We start from the raw sequence: 14,928 nt of genomic DNA on the forward strand, positions 1-14,928 counted from the left end.
CGGTCGCGATGTCCTGGTCCCGGCCGTATACACGACCCCGAGGTCAGATTGGCTCCTCCCGAACCCTCCGCGCGATTTCGTCGAACTCGAACCCCAGTGCCCGCATGAATCCGCGGTCCTCCTCCCGGTCCATCATCCCAATCTCGTTATCGTCGCCCTCTCCGTCGTCCGACCACGACCTGTCGAACGACAGGCTCAAGCTCGGGCTGAACCGCAGAGTCTTCACCGGAGCGCTCGTACGCTCGCTGAACAGATGAGAGACAGCACTGGTGCTCGCGCATTTGCCCACCAGACTCGGTTTGAAGTGGTAGGAGCCGGGGATGGAGAGTTCGTCGGTGTCGAGGTAGCGGGGGCGGTCTCCGCTGGATCTGAAGCTGAACGTCCCGCTGCAGTATTCGGGCGTGCGCGCAAAGCTCATGCTGTCTAGGTCGGACTCAAGCCCGGGCGAGCAAGATCTGTCCGCATCAGAGCTAGAATGGTGATTGTCCTCGCTGAGCTGCTCCCGGGCGTCGAAGTAGGCGGATCCGGTATGCGAACTAGAGATGGTAGAGGATACGCTGAACCGACTGTAACTGCCAGGGACGCCGTCTGTGGAGGGATCGACATGGTCGCCGAGAGCGTGCCTGGGCTGAACCATGTCGAAAGGGACACCCTGCGTGATCGTCGTGATCGTGTCTCCGCGCGCCCGACGGATAGGCTGATCTGGGACAGCTCTGGTGGGGATTGGGGGTATATGAGCACTTGGCAGCATTGAGGTCCGCCCGCCGATACGACTGCGGGATGCCCGTCTTGCCATCATCGAAGACAGGGAAAACCGGCGAGGTCGCTTAGCCTTCGGGGTGGTATTAACCGTGTCTACTTCCTCTGGGAAGATCTGGGGGGCTGAGGGTGCCGTTTGAGTGCGCATTCTCCTCGGAGAAGCATCGACGGAATAGAGATCTGGGCTACCGCGGGTGATCTGGACACTTGGGAGCTCCTCTCCCCAGTAGCCGCTGCCGAATTCATCGGCTGATGGCGTTCGATCTGCGAGTTGTGACGATGAGGATAGAGGAACGTTGTCGTGAAAAGAATGTGAGGGCATCGAGGGTAGAGGCGGACTCGGACGGGGCAGCATAGTCAAACGTAGCGAGTCGAGACGTGACTTGGGCAGGGCGGAGGACAAAGAGAACCTTCTCGCCTTCAGGCCAGGCTGCGCCGTCGCCTGGGTTTCCTCGATCTGGTCTGCGGTGACATTGCGTTGCCGCCGTGGCCTCGGTGTGCGAGGGGAATGAGTGGGAGTGTAAGACGACCGTTCGTCTCGCGAAGAAAGCTCTTCGGCATCCTCGGAAGATTCCTGAGGGAGCCAAGAGCTACCGGCACGGTGCGCAGACGGACGTTTAAATATTGCCGAAGCAATATTCTCTGCGCTCGACGGCAGAAGAAGAGATGGCAAGGGAAGGGAGCGACGGTGATTCCGCATCATCTTGGCCCGGGGACTGGGTGCCGGGATAGGATGTTCCTGCCACGGGAATATGAGTTCAGGCTAGGATATATGAGCGGCGAGTAGTGTGACTTACGGATTCATACTCCACATTCGTAACGGCGGTCGTCGTCGTCATAAGCCCGTATGCGAGGGCGGGCTGAATAGGATCTAATCCGCTACTTCTTGCTTTCACCGGACTGGCATCCTTGTTCTTGAACAGGCCTCGTATCCGTTCCCCGATTTTCCGCATCTTGCCCAACACCGGCTCTTTGGCAGATCGAAGCCTTCGTGACGAACCAACGTCCACCCTGCTGCTGATTGTTTTGGAAACCAGAGGGCGAGGACTTCGCCTCACGATAGGTGGCGGGGCAGAGCGGCGCCGCCACCGGGTTTCGTCCATGCGATCGCGAGACCGAATTCCAGGGGTATCAGAATCGTCATCGGCCACTAGCTCAGCGAAGCCAACACTACGAGTAGTCCCGGCGCGATGGCCTGTGGAGGCTTGCGTTGTGCATGACGGCTGCCGCGGAGCGTAGGGGCGGACTACCCGAGCTGGCGAGGCTAGTGGCGTGTTGAAGGAGGCGGCGGAGGTCCCGGAGGCGAACTGTGACTGGAATGAAGTTGGGAGCGACAGGGACGACTGTGAGGGTGATGCGGCTACGGCAGCCGCTAACGCAAAAGCGTCCATTTGTGAGGCCGACGTAGAGGCGTGCACGAAGGTGGGGCGGACATGAGCATCGGCGCTCTCGGAGGGAGGCAAAATGAGCGAATCGGCGTCGGAGACGTACGTGCTCGAGGGGAGAGACGGGATAGTCAGCTGCGGTGAAGGCTGGGGAGTCGCTTCTTCTATAGGGAAGAAATCTGTAGCAATGCTAGACGGCGAGGGAGCAGCTGATGGAGAAAACGACGGGGAGTATTCCTCCCTCGGGGACGGGATGGTGAACGAGGCCGGTGGCGAGCAAGATTCAGACAACGGGGAGGGTGGTGCCGGGAGAGAATCATAACGTCCGTGGCGCGACGAGAACACCGGGAGAGGGAACTTGAGAGGGGGCAGACCAGGGATGATGTTCAGGAGCGGAGCGTCTAGGGATGGAGACCCATAGCGATCGCGCATTAAAGGGGAGGACGACTGCTTCGCCAGGGGCACCCCGGCTTCATAGCGAGGGGCATGAGCTCCGCTCTTCCCCGTGAAGGCATTCGGCGAATATTGCGTCTCGTCACCGGCACCGAAGGACGCCCGAAGGTGATTGCTCTCCGTTGGAGAGGCGGGAAGAGTCGTCCACCTCGTCATTTCCGGTGTATTGAGTGCGCTCGAGGCAGGACTGGACAGCTAGCAACACATCTGTTAGTCCATGCTCACGTCGCACACGTGACTGTGACCGACCGTATTATCGGTGAGGCCAGACATTCGGGAGTTGTGCGACGCGCTCGCGGTGAGAGGTGCGAAGTCTGGGCTGGTAGGAGATGCGGAGAACACCGGCACGGTGAACTGCCCCGGGCCCGTATATGTCCATCGCCTGCGTGCCGCGTCGCTGAGGGCGTCGTAATTTCGAGCACCGGACATGACGGGAAAGGAGGCAGTGGACACGTCGGGATCGAGGCTCTCCTGAGACAGATTAGGCCACGCGCCAGGGAAAAAAGGAACGTGAGGTGGACGGGGCGAGCAGGGAGAGGAGGGTGGGGACGACATGGCTGAAGAAAGGAAGGTGGTGGTCGAGAGAAAAGGAGGGCGGGGGTGCGGGAGGACGGCGGAGGACTCTGTCTCGGAACGGACTGGCCTTTCAATTATGACACCTGCCTTTCTCGGACATGTTCCGCCGATCCTCCTCAACCTTCAACACAAGGAAGCGCCTATAAGCACATACCTGTCAAAAGATGACGGCTCTTCCATTAACGCACGCCCGAACATGGGGCGGGAGCAGGCCAGATCGGGCGGAAAGCCTGCTTGTCTGGGCCGGCACCGTCGATCACAGGAGCCGAAGCATGGGCGACGACTTGTGCGGGGAAATGCGTGTCAAACCACTCAACCGTTCCATTAGCCGCATTTTACCAATAGACAAAGCAACGGTACTCGTCTAAAGCGCACCGTCCTCTAGCTCACGGCGCTCGGACATCTAGTGGTCGTCTAGACTCTATCTCACCCACAGGACGCACTTAGAGCTCGCCCTTGACCGCCTTGCTCACGCTCTCCGAGAAGTAGTCGATGTTACCGGCGTTCAGGCCAGCCATCGAGATACGGCCGTCGGCGGTCATGTAGATATGCGCCTTCTCCGCCAACGCCTTCGTCTGGGGCTGCGTGAGACCCGTGAAGCTATCCGAATATGTGAGACGAGACCCCACAAAGGCTACTAAGATGATACATACCTGAACATGCCGATCTGGCGCTTGATGTGCTGCCAGTCGCCGGGAGTGTTGAGGGTCACCAGGTTGTCGTGCAGGCGGTGGCGCATGTGGATGATGCGGCCGGCCATGTGCTTCACCTCGGACTCCCAGAGCCCGTACAGGTCCTCGTTGCGCAGGATCGTCGCGGCGATGCGCGCACCGTGCAGCGGCGGGTTCGAGTACATCGGCCGGATGACGATCTTCAGCTGGCTGTCGACGCGGGCACGCTCCTCGGGGTCGGCGGTGACGAGCGAGAACGCACCGACACGCTCGCCGTACAGGCCCATGTTCTTGGCGAACGACTGCGAGAGCGCGACCTGGTGGCCCTCGGAGACGAAGTGCCGCACGGCGAACGCGTCACGCGTGGTCGAGCCAGACGCGAAGCCCTGGTACGCCATGTCAAAGAAGGGGAAGAGCTGCTTCTCCTTCACGATGTCCGAGATCTCCTTCCATTGCTCGGGGGTGGGGTCCACACCCGTCGGATTGTGGGCGCAAGCGTGGAGAAGGACAATGGACTTCTCGGGCATGCTCTTAAGATGCGCACGCGCGTGAATAAAGGTCCTAGTATGTGCGAGAGAGCCCGCTCACCTTGAGGTCCTCCGTGAGGCCCTTGAAGTCAAGACCGACGGTCTTCTTGTCGAAGTACCGGTAGGTCTTGACCTCGAGGCCGGAGTCCCGGAAGATGGGGGTGTGGTTGCCCCACGAAGGGTTCGGGAGGTAGATGGTCTTGGAGTGAGGGTAGAAGCGGCCGAGGAACGCGCCGCCAATGCGGAGGGCGCCCGTGCCCGAAATCGACTGCGTCGCCGCAACCTAGCGAACACGCACACCGGCATCAGACCGCTGTTGCATCACAATGGCTCTGACCACGGGCAACACGCACAGATTTGGCCAGAAGGGGCGCGCTGTCGGCACCGTACGCGAGTTTGGCCGCAGCCTGGGTGAACTCGGGAAGACCCGTGATCGGGAGGTACTCCTTGTCCGGGTTTTGCTGGACGAGGATCTCCTCCGCCTTCTTCACGGCGTTGAGCACGTACGGCTTCCCGTTCTCATCCCGGTACGCGCCGACGCCGAGGTTGATCTTGCGCGGGTCCTTGTCCGCCTTGAACGCCTCGGTGACACCTGGTGGCGGGAGCTGCGGTCAGCGGTCCGTCTGCAAGCGATTATAGACGCGTGATGTGGGGAATGTGGGGAAGCAGGCGATGTGTTTTTGGGCACGCCCACGACCCAGCATGAACACACGACGCGTATAGGGGGTTCTCAGTAGAGACAGAACGGTTCTCCGGCAGATATACCGCACAGCGGGGTAGGAAGAGCTGCCACGTACCGAGAATAGGATCCGGGGGGCCAGCCGGGACGGCAGACCAAGCGGAAAGGGAGCCGGTGTAGCGGACGTGCTTGGGCGCAACGCGCGCGAGAGGTCGGGCAATGGCCTGCATAACGACGACGATGGGGAGAAGGGGGAGCGGGGGGAGTGGAGAGCAAGAAAAAGCGGAGAGGTGGTGGTATATACTGCAGCCCGGAGTGAAGCGCAGGCCAGCTGAGTCCGGGCAGTCGGCTTCAGCTGATTTCGCACGGTGGCGGTAGAACGGCCGGGGCGGGCTCTAGAGCAAGACCCTAACCCCATTTACTGCGATCTCCTAACCCCAGGACGCGGCTAGATCAGATAACTTGACTGTCCTCGACTCGACTCTCGAGCGCTGCTAGACTCACACTTGTTCTATAAAATCTTTCGGAACACTACTGGGAGCCCTCACATACAGCATACACCATGGCCGACTCAGAGCCCATCCAGAACCCACCCTCAGAACAACCGTAAGCACGCATACATCCCGTGCACAAACCTCATACTCAAATTCGGCTAAAGTGCCGCCACAGAGGGCGCAGAGGCCCCCAAGGGGCCGTCCAAGAGCGAGCTGAAGAAACGCGCAAAGGAGGAGGAGAAGGCGCGCAAGGCTGCAGAGAAGGCTGCCAAACAGGCGGAGCTCGATGCGCAGAAAGCCGCTGCTGATGTCGTGAGCACCCGCTGCAGTACTCAGGACTCTGAACGTCCGCTGACCGCGCCCTCGTCAACCATACAGGACTACGCGACCGAATTCTATGGCAAGCTCCCACTCAACAAGTCACAATCCCGCCCAAGGCGCGAGCGCGTGCAGATCGCCGCCCTCACCCCCGCCATGGACGGCCAGACGGTGCTCCTCCGCGCACGGGTCCAGACCTCGCGCGCACAGGGCAGCAAGATGGTATTCCTCAACCTCCGCCAGCGCACCGACTCCGTGCAAGCGCTCCTCTCTGTCGCGCCCGAAAAGGTCAGCAAACAGATGGCGAAATGGGCTGCAGGCCTCCAAATCGAGAGCATCGTGCTCGCAGAGGGCGTGGTCAAGAAATCACCGGAGATTATCAAGAGCGCTACAGTGGGAGACGTCGAGCTGCACCTCACCCAGGTGAGTCAGATCGCGCAGCATTTCATCAGTCATGACTAACCGGGCAATGCGCTCAGTTGCACCTCATCTCCGGACTAGAGACCGTTCTGCCGTTCACCGTCGACGACGCAAACAGGCCAGAACCCGCGGAGACCGAGGCGGAGGACGTCCAGTTCAAGCGCGTCCTTCTCGACACCCGCCTGAACAACCGTGTCGTCGACCTCCGGACACAGACGAACCAGGCCGTGTTCAAGCTCCAGCACGGGATCGGCCACCTCTTCCGCGAATTCCTCGACGGCAAGGGCTTCATCGAAATCCACAGCCCCAAACTCCAGGGCGCCGCCACGGAGTCCGGCGCGTCCGTGTTCCAGGTCAGCTACTTCAAGGGTAAGTGCGCCAGACCCACCATGCAACCCCACCGCTCACAGCGCCGCATCCAGGCAAGGCGTTCCTCGCTCAGTCCCCCCAGCTGGCCAAGCAGATGGCCATCGCAGCAGACTTCGAGCGCGTATACGAGATCGGGCCCGTCTTCCGCGCGGAGGACTCGAACACGCACCGGCATATGACGGAGTTCATCGGGCTCGACCTCGAGATGGCCATCGAGGAACACTATCATGAAGTTATGGAACTGCTTGACGGGCTCTTCCTGCATATGTTCCGCAGCTTGAAGCAGAAGTACGCGAGCGAGATCGAGACCGTGCGCAAGCAGTTCCCCGCGGACGAGTTCAAGTGGCGCGAGGGCCCCGAGGGCACGCTCAAGCTGTCGTTCAAGGAGGCTGTGAACATTCTTGTCGAGGACGGTGTTCCGCGGGAGGACCTCGACGACATCGAGTGAGTGGGCCGCTGCATGATATGGGATTGTTTGAGGCTGACAGTGAACGTGTCCAGCACGACAAACGAAAAGCGTCTCGGCCGCCTCGTTCGCGCCAAGTACGACACCGACTACTTCATCATCGACAAGTTCCCCATGGCACTACGCCCATTCTACACAATGCCCGACCCTGAGGACCCGGTACGTCTCCACACCGCCTAATCACCCAAAACCTGTCTAATCACACCTCTCACAGACTGTGTCGAACTCGTACGACTTCTTCATGCGTGGCGAGGAGATCCTCTCGGGAGCTCAGCGTGTGCACGACGCGACGCTGCTCGCGGAGCAAATGCGCGGGAAGGGTGTCGACCCCGCGTCGATGAGCTCGTACCTCGAGGCGTTCAAGCTCGGATGCCCGCCGCACGGTGGAGGCGGCATCGGCCTCGAGCGCGTGCTCATGCTCTTCCTCAAGCTCAACAACATCCGCCGCGCATCGCTCTTCCCCAGAGACCCCAAGCGGCTAGAGCCCTAGATGTGTGCGTCCGGGCGATAGCGCGCAACCTTCCCCCGCTCCCCGATCGATGCGAGCCCGGGCTGGAATGCTCCGGGTCCGAGACGGGCGGAGGGAGAGAAGCGTGCCGACATAGAGTGAGTGTGAAGACATAGCGATGTGACGTCGAGCAGCAGTGTAGTAAGTACATGTACCAATGATGTAAACAATCCAACGCCGTTCCTCGGGAGGGCCTGCCCGCGCGCTGCATGTTTGTTGGCATTTCCGGTGCACGGCGAGCAGAAGCCAGCCGCAGCCGCCGCGCCTTCGCCTCGGACCGAGCGAACATATGTGCTCGCGACCGTCCTCCGTGCGTCCTCCTTACCTCCTCTAGCGACCCCCTCCTTTGACCCCCGCGAGCTCGCCCCTGCGTCGGCGGGCTGCGCTATCCCCTAACCTCCCTCACGCCACAAGCTCGACACGACCGCCACGCCCATACCCATCACAAGACCCCGCGATGTACATCCACTCCGCCCCCACCTTCGCCGCGCGATCCGCCACAGACCAGCTCGCAGGCTGCCCGCACAGCTACCCGCTCTGTGACCCCTCCCTCAGCGCAGGCCCCGCGCTCGCCGGCGAAGACGACCCCGCGCCCTCGCTTCCTAATAGCGCGTGAGACTGGGTCAGAGCTGTGAGGAAACGAGAAACGGCGGAGTCGACCGCAAAGTTGGCGGTCCGCTGAGGCCCGCGCGTCGGCGAGGTTTCTCGTTTCCGTAACAAGACGAAGGGAATCTAGAACCGCCGCGAGGCTAAGTGCTAGTTTCCCGCAGTAGGGGGGGAAGCGTGTGTTCGGCGTGCGGGGGAGGTCACGTGACCCCACTCGACGGGGCCGACCGCGATTTCGGGCGCGCCGCGGACGGATGAATTCCGAACCGCGCGCGCTGCGAAACCCGCGGAAAGAGACCGCACGTACGTCCGAACAACCCGCTTGAGCGCGAGGTGATGTGCGAAGGCTCACCACCGTACAGCGGAGCCACACACAGCCGTGGCGCAACGCCTCGCGCGACTCGCCAGACGCCGCGAGCCCAAGGCTCGCGCGCCCGCCGCGTGGCTTCGCCACGGCTCCCCTACTGCGGAGCTGAAGTCTATCGTAACGATTAATAAAAAACAATCAGCTTGGATTACTGATACACGGTGTATGCTGGTGAAAAAACTTCTATCGAGGTCCGTACTTGCGCTTGAACGCGGTCATTGAATCTTCTACGAGCTTTAAACGAGACTTGTCAAACGATGAGGAAATGAACAGGGGAAGTATGCTTTCTATCTTTCGCCAATACTCGAGGAACGAACGTGATTTCCATCCCCCCTGGGTTGCTACGATGTCCGGGTGCGTCCCGCGGAGGAGCAGCTCGGTCGCCCCGCCGATGCGGAAGCAATGCCCCGAGATCTCCCCGAGATCGGCTGCCTTCCAGACTTCGTTGCACCGGTCGAGGAACCAGTCCCGCGTCATCGGCGCCCATGCCCCCGAGTCCGTTTCGAAACTGAACAAGGGTGCTGTCGCGGGAACGCTAGCGTTCGCGACCAGATGGTGGCGCAACGCGGACGCCGGTTCCGTGGGGTCCGGGTTCACGGTCAAGACGACGTCTGCGCCCGCGAACTTCGTTGTCTTGGTCCACGGGATGTGGAAAATGGCGTACCTGGCGCCGCCGGGAAGCTCCTTGAAGCTCACAGTGGTGCCCCGCGCGACGTGCTTCGCCGCGTCGAACGCGTTCCGCGAACCGATGACCAGTTCCCCCAGGCGTCTACAGCCCCAGAAGGCGCAACACGCGGTGGCGTACACGGCCGCGTCGAACGCGTTGCTCAAGTTGAGGCCCGCGCGTAGCGCGTGCATGTGCTCGAGCGTCACCGGTGGACGCTTCGCCAGCTTCGCGGGCTCGAGCTTCCCCGCAGCTTGGCAAGTCGTGCGCAGTATCCGATCGCCGTGCCAGGGCGCTCCGTTGAGCGTGTGCCAGAACGCGAGGCCTGCCAGCCACGAGTCCGTAGTCGTCCTCGCGACTTTCCCCGCCCATGTGGCGATGAAAGCTGCGAGCAACGTTTCGTTCGCGGGCATCCGATCCTTTTTGGGGATGTGGATGCAGTCGCAGAACTGGGTGAATCGGAGGAGGCCGGCGCCGTAATTTTTCCGGGTTTTCGGTTCGATCGCCTGGAGCATGGTCGAGAAGAGGAGGGAGGAAGTTTCTTTCGGTAGGAATGATGATGCGGTGGAACGGAATGCTGAGCCGAATGGCGTGTGCCACGCGGCGAGTCGGTCCTCGGCGAGGACATGCGGTCTGAAGTTCGAGGTCGTGATTTGGTTTTCTGTTTTCGGTTTCCGAGGCTTTCGCACACGAAGAATTGGCGGCGAGGGCTTCGCGATCGCCGGTGTCCTACCGGCCGACGACGTTACCCTCTTCTTCGCGTGCGCGCTGGCACGTGCCCGCGCTTTTCCCTTCCCCGCCTCACGCATGGAGGTGCAGGAAAGGTTCGAGCTCCGGCGGGAGCGAAAATGAGACAGGTAGGGGGGACAAACCGACGACCCGTATGCCGCGAGATACGGGGTCGGCGCGGTTTACCTTCGTGTTCACGTACGTGGGTGATACGTGGATGTTATGTGTCATGGCAATCACCTCCATGCGTCTGATTGACGCGTTTGCCTGGAAGTTCCGGCTTCGGCCGCGCTCGATCGCGCCGATCATGCCGTTATTGTCCCCTCGGACGAGGACGCTTGCGTTCGAGACGCCGAGTTGCTCGAGGTAACGGAGGGCGAGTTCCATTCCCACCATCTCCGCCCAGCCTATCTCGCGGCCGTTGTTCTTCCACTGCGATAGGGGGAGCGTCCACCTCCACCCCACCGCCTCGTGGCCTACGACGAGCCCGATGCCCCACGCTTCCGAAGCGTCAACTCAGATGTCCAAGTCCTGGGTCGCACCTCTTGGCCTGAGGTCGCGGTAGATGCCGGGCTGTTCGAGTGTCCGGCGCCACCACTTGACGTCGGTGATCACGGAAGGGGCTGGGAAACGCGGCTTGAAGACGGCGCGTTTTGTTCCGAATGCGGCGATGAACGCGCAGAGGTTCGTCAGGAACGTGCGGCCCTGCGGGTAGACGAAAGTAATGTGAGATAATGTTCCGTTTAAGCTCGCGGTCGTTTTGTAATCGATCCGTTTCCCGTTGCAAACGAGGTCCAGGAACGCGATCACTTTCGCCAAGTACTTTGCGCGCTTCCCCTCGGGAAGTGATACGCGCTTTTCGGGGATCTCCCAGAGGAAACCCGTGTACTCCCCCGAGAACCCGTGCCCTTTCGGCCACTTCGGGAGGCTCCAAGGCACTCCCAAAGGAGTTGTGATCTCCAGGATCGTTTCGAGATTGTGGCCGTACACCCAGTCTTCCTCGCACGTCCCCGAGATGGGAAATACGAAGTTAAACAGGTCGTCGACCCATTTTACGTTGGCTCCGCACCCCTCGGCTTCGAGGATGTCTACGAGGGGGTCCATCGTTCTGACAGATCCCGAAGATCGCGAACGCCCCGCCGGGCACGAGAGTCGCGTTGCTCGACATTGACGCCGCGTATCGGAACATACCGGTGTGGCCCCCGCATACACCTCCTGTGGTAACTCTGATGCACCACACGCCGTACGCGCCCAGGCACCCCTTATGCACCAACGGCCGTACGTTAGCGACTAATCTGACATAAGCGTCGGAGATTGTATTTGCCCTCCAAATGCGGTAAGAGGCCCCGGGAGAGGCTGCAGGGCCTGTTATCTCAATAGATAACAGGCGCTTTCTTATCATTTCAGCCATATCAGGCAGGCATTTACTAATCTAATCTACAGGGCGCTCTTTACGATCACACTTCGTCCAAATCAGGTAGGTGGCCCTGATCCTGGGGTGGACCACCATGCAGGGGTACCCCCACCTGCCTTAGCTCGCTCTATTCTTATGCGATTAACTTCGTTCTTTTTGCAGTACGTTCGAATTTATTGGGCGCTCAGAACGCGCCACTTTAGACGGTGAACGGTGCAGTAGTAGTGCCAGTATCAAGAGAGCTGATATCATGTTATAGGAAACGCGGTTTTGCGCGTTGCGCTCCCGTTTCGTACCGCGTCGACACAAAAATGGACGCATTTTGAAGGTATGTACTATATCTCTCGGACGAGACCTTCTGCGCGCGATTTGGTGCAGATACGGTGGCGCTGCACGGTATGCAGTGGGGGGAGGGCTGCATACTGCAGCTCCACCAGATCTCCCCCAAATCGCGTCGTTCTTTTTGCGCTTGGTGCTAATTTTGATGTGTAATTAGGGGGTTCCATTTGAGCGGGACCGCGCGCACTCAGGACCGCGCAACGGAGCATCCTCTGCTCAGCCACACCCCCTTTCCCAGGACGATCACGCAACAGCCGCTGGGCGGATTGCCACGCAAATTACATTTCCTAAAAGCCATCGAGTGTACCTATCTGACGGTACATTACACGCCGCTATCCGACCGCTGGTCGCTCCGGGGCAAGGTATATATCCTCCTGGTCCCCTGTCCCCTCTATAGCTTGATTCATCTATGTGCCTTGGCTACAGCAGCTATGTAATGCCTTTTTCCTGTTTATATGTTGCCTAATAGCGTATATTGTGAGTCTCAATGCTCTACTAGGATGTGTTTGCAGCATAGGACACAATATACATATGTTCTGCACAGCTCTGGCAAAAACGCGTGTGCAGCCACAGTAAATGCTTCAATCACGGCGCTCTTTTTTGCGTTTGATAGCCGTACTGTACATGCATGGACGTGTAGAATTGTAGAGCGATCGGCAACGAAATGATGCCCTAGCGCGGTTTGCACCATACCACATTAGATGATCACTCCCGCGGGCAAATCGTCGCCAAATAGCCTATAAAACGCATATTCTAGTAGCGAGTACATAGCACTATACACGTACAAAGTTTCATAAACGTTGAGGAAGAAACAAGCGAGCTATGTCCGAGACAGTGCTCCAGCACTCCTATCACCCAGACCGTCTTAAGACGGTCTGGGCGGCTGTGCTGATATCTCTCTGTGCTCGCAGCTAGGGTTGCTGCAGGAGAGCCCTGCAACACTAATGAGTTGACATCTCTGCGACTTCCTCACCTAAAATTACGATCTTGGGCTCGTTGTGAAGGTGTTTTCAGGGGGTTTCCAGCCTGGTAGATATCGCATTTGACCTGGGCAGTAGTTGAGTGCAAATGAGCGATCTTTCTCCGTACTGATAAGCCTACAGCACGCTCACCTGGTCGCCGATAAGGCTGAAATCTTGGTATCATGTACAGAGGGTATGCATACACTACCCTGCGAAAGCGATTGGCATTTAAGTACAATCCTGGCTGCCGGTGACATGTTCCACTCACAGGTCCAAAAACCAGCTCAATTTTCGTTTTGTGCACCTTAACAGGGTCCCATATCCATGTAGGCTCATATTATACGCTGTGTATATATGCCTCAGCGTGAAAACCCGGTTTTCTAAATCATTGAAGGGCAAAGATAAGCAGAGAGTGTGTATGTGAGGCAGGAGAAGGCCCACCTTGCCCCGGAACGACCAGCGGTCGGATCGCAACGTGTAATACATCGTCTGGAAGGTGCAGTTCACAGCTTTCAGAAGATGTATTTCGCGTTGCGATACGCCAATTGGCTGGCGCGCGATCGACCTGGGAAAGGGGCTGTGGCTGAGCAGTATATTGTCCTTCAACCAGTCCTGAGTGCGCGCGTTCCTATGCGGATGCTACACCCAGATAACACAAGTATATTAGCACCCATTGCAAAAGAAACGAAGCGATTTGGTGAAGATCTGGTGAAACTGCAGCATGCAGCCCTCCCCCATTGCATCAGCTGCAGCGCCGCCAGAACTCCATCGAATCACGCGCGAAGGAATTCGTCCGAGAGATATAGTACATACCTTCCAAACGCATCTATTCGCGTGTTGATGCGGTACGAAACGGCGGCACAACGTGACGAACTCCGTTCGCTGTAGTAGAACATCAGTAAGCCCCATAGCACAAGCAGAAATCAACCGATTTACGACGTAATGAGCGCGTTCTGTTCTCCCTAAGAATGCGCATATACTGCAAAAGAAACGAAGTCAATCTGACGAATATTGAGTGAGCTAGAGGAGCTGGGAGTACCCCTGCATGGTGGTCCACCCCAGGATCAGGGCCACCTACCTGATTTGGGCGAGGTGTAATCGAAAAAAGCGCCCTGTGGATTAGATCAGTAAGTGCCTGCCTAATGTGGCCAAAGAGATAAGAAAGCGCCTGTTATCTATTGAGATAACAGGCCCTGCAGCCTCTCCCGGGGCCTCTTACCGCATTTGGAGGGCAAATACAATCTCCGACGCTTATGTCAGATTAGTCGCTAACGTACGGCCGTTGGTGCATAAGGGGTGCCTGGGCGCGTACGGCGTGTGGTGCATCAGAGTTACGACAGCGGCTGCCGCATAAGGATTTCATCGTCTTGCAGACGACGCCCGGAAGTTTCTTCAACGACCACAATGTATGCTTCGGCATAGCGTCGGGGGCGGCCAGCAGGGCGGCGCGTGCGACGAATCAAAACAGGACTCCGAGTCCTCGTTTCCCCGGCTGGCCACCGCGCGCGCGTTCTGCCCACGCGCGCGTTGGTCCGCGTCGTCATCGCACGCGGATCTCGCATCAACTCTTCCCTCTCGAGTTGCGCTGCGCTGCGCCTGCTATGCGCCTATCGCGACACGGCGTTCCTCGCCCGAGTCGCGGACCCCGATCTCTGGCAGTCTAAAATCTCGCTTCGCGCGATCAAAGCCTTGGCTGCTATCGCCCTTGCTATCCGCTTCGCCTCGCGGTGACACGGTGTTACATCCCGTGCGCCCAACCTCCGAACCCCCGGTGCCAACTTACGAACCTCCGTACGAACTACCAGTTTCCGACTCTATTCCGACTTCTTCCATTTAGACCTTTCCTTCTTGGCGCCTTGCGCCAAGACACTCACCTAGACAAAAGGCTTATTGTTTTCAGACACGAGTTATATCCCGAAGTCCCGGACTTTCCGTTACGGTACTTCTTATTGTTTCCGAGAACAATTAGGCTTCTATGTATTTAAACCGGACTGGATTGTACTAGCTACTCAGTTCGGATATCTCGTTCACTTATCCAATTCCCTCCTACCCTCGAACCTCCGAACCTCCGACTTCCGACCTCCGAACCTCCGAACCTCCGACCCCCGAACTACGTTCCTAAGCTTGTCTTCTATTCCGCTCTCGACCTCTCCCCTCTCCTGTCCCCCCGACTCTCTAGTCTCGTTCCGGAACTTCGTAAGTTCCGGTACTTGTACTCCCGA

The 14,928-nt window shown here is 58.9% G+C and overlaps 4 protein-coding genes across 4 annotated transcripts; 1 reads left to right on the plus strand and 3 right to left on the minus strand.

Moving 5' to 3' along the window:
- Positions 1–43: 43 nt before the first annotated feature.
- TRAVEDRAFT_68472 (uncharacterized protein) lies at positions 44–3,026 on the minus strand (the record flags this gene model as incomplete). Its single annotated transcript, XM_008034872.1, has 3 exons — positions 44–1,498; positions 1,557–2,792; positions 2,847–3,026. The coding sequence occupies 3 exons, from the start codon at positions 3,024–3,026 to the stop codon at positions 44–46; spliced, it is 2,871 nt and encodes a 956-aa protein (XP_008033063.1).
- Positions 3,027–3,616: 590 nt separating this feature from the next.
- On the minus strand, positions 3,617–5,280 carry TRAVEDRAFT_109115 (uncharacterized protein; the record flags this gene model as incomplete). Its single annotated transcript, XM_008034873.1, has 5 exons — positions 3,617–3,773; positions 3,827–4,374; positions 4,433–4,654; positions 4,725–4,963; positions 5,169–5,280. The coding sequence occupies 5 exons, from the start codon at positions 5,278–5,280 to the stop codon at positions 3,617–3,619; spliced, it is 1,278 nt and encodes a 425-aa protein (XP_008033064.1).
- Positions 5,281–5,612: 332 nt separating this feature from the next.
- Positions 5,613–7,824, plus strand: TRAVEDRAFT_159304 (aspartate-tRNA ligase; the record flags this gene model as incomplete). Its single annotated transcript, XM_008034874.1, has 7 exons — positions 5,613–5,656; positions 5,709–5,856; positions 5,923–6,285; positions 6,342–6,651; positions 6,705–7,095; positions 7,153–7,276; positions 7,332–7,824. 7 exons carry the CDS (start codon positions 5,613–5,615, stop codon positions 7,605–7,607), a joined length of 1,656 nt encoding a protein of 551 aa, XP_008033065.1. The 3' UTR covers positions 7,608–7,824.
- A 957-nt stretch (positions 7,825–8,781) lies between these two features.
- Positions 8,782–10,071, minus strand: TRAVEDRAFT_110539 (DNA breaking-rejoining enzyme; the record flags this gene model as incomplete). The annotated part of the gene is made up of 1 exon (XM_008034875.1): positions 8,782–10,071. The coding sequence occupies one exon, from the start codon at positions 10,069–10,071 to the stop codon at positions 8,782–8,784; it is 1,290 nt and encodes a 429-aa protein (XP_008033066.1).
- Positions 10,072–14,928: the final 4,857 nt, after the last annotated feature.

Source organism: Trametes versicolor (genome assembly GCF_000271585.1).
Source record: "Trametes versicolor FP-101664 SS1 unplaced genomic scaffold TRAVEscaffold_1, whole genome shotgun sequence".
Classification (NCBI taxonomy): Eukaryota; Fungi; Basidiomycota; class Agaricomycetes; order Polyporales; family Polyporaceae; genus Trametes; species Trametes versicolor.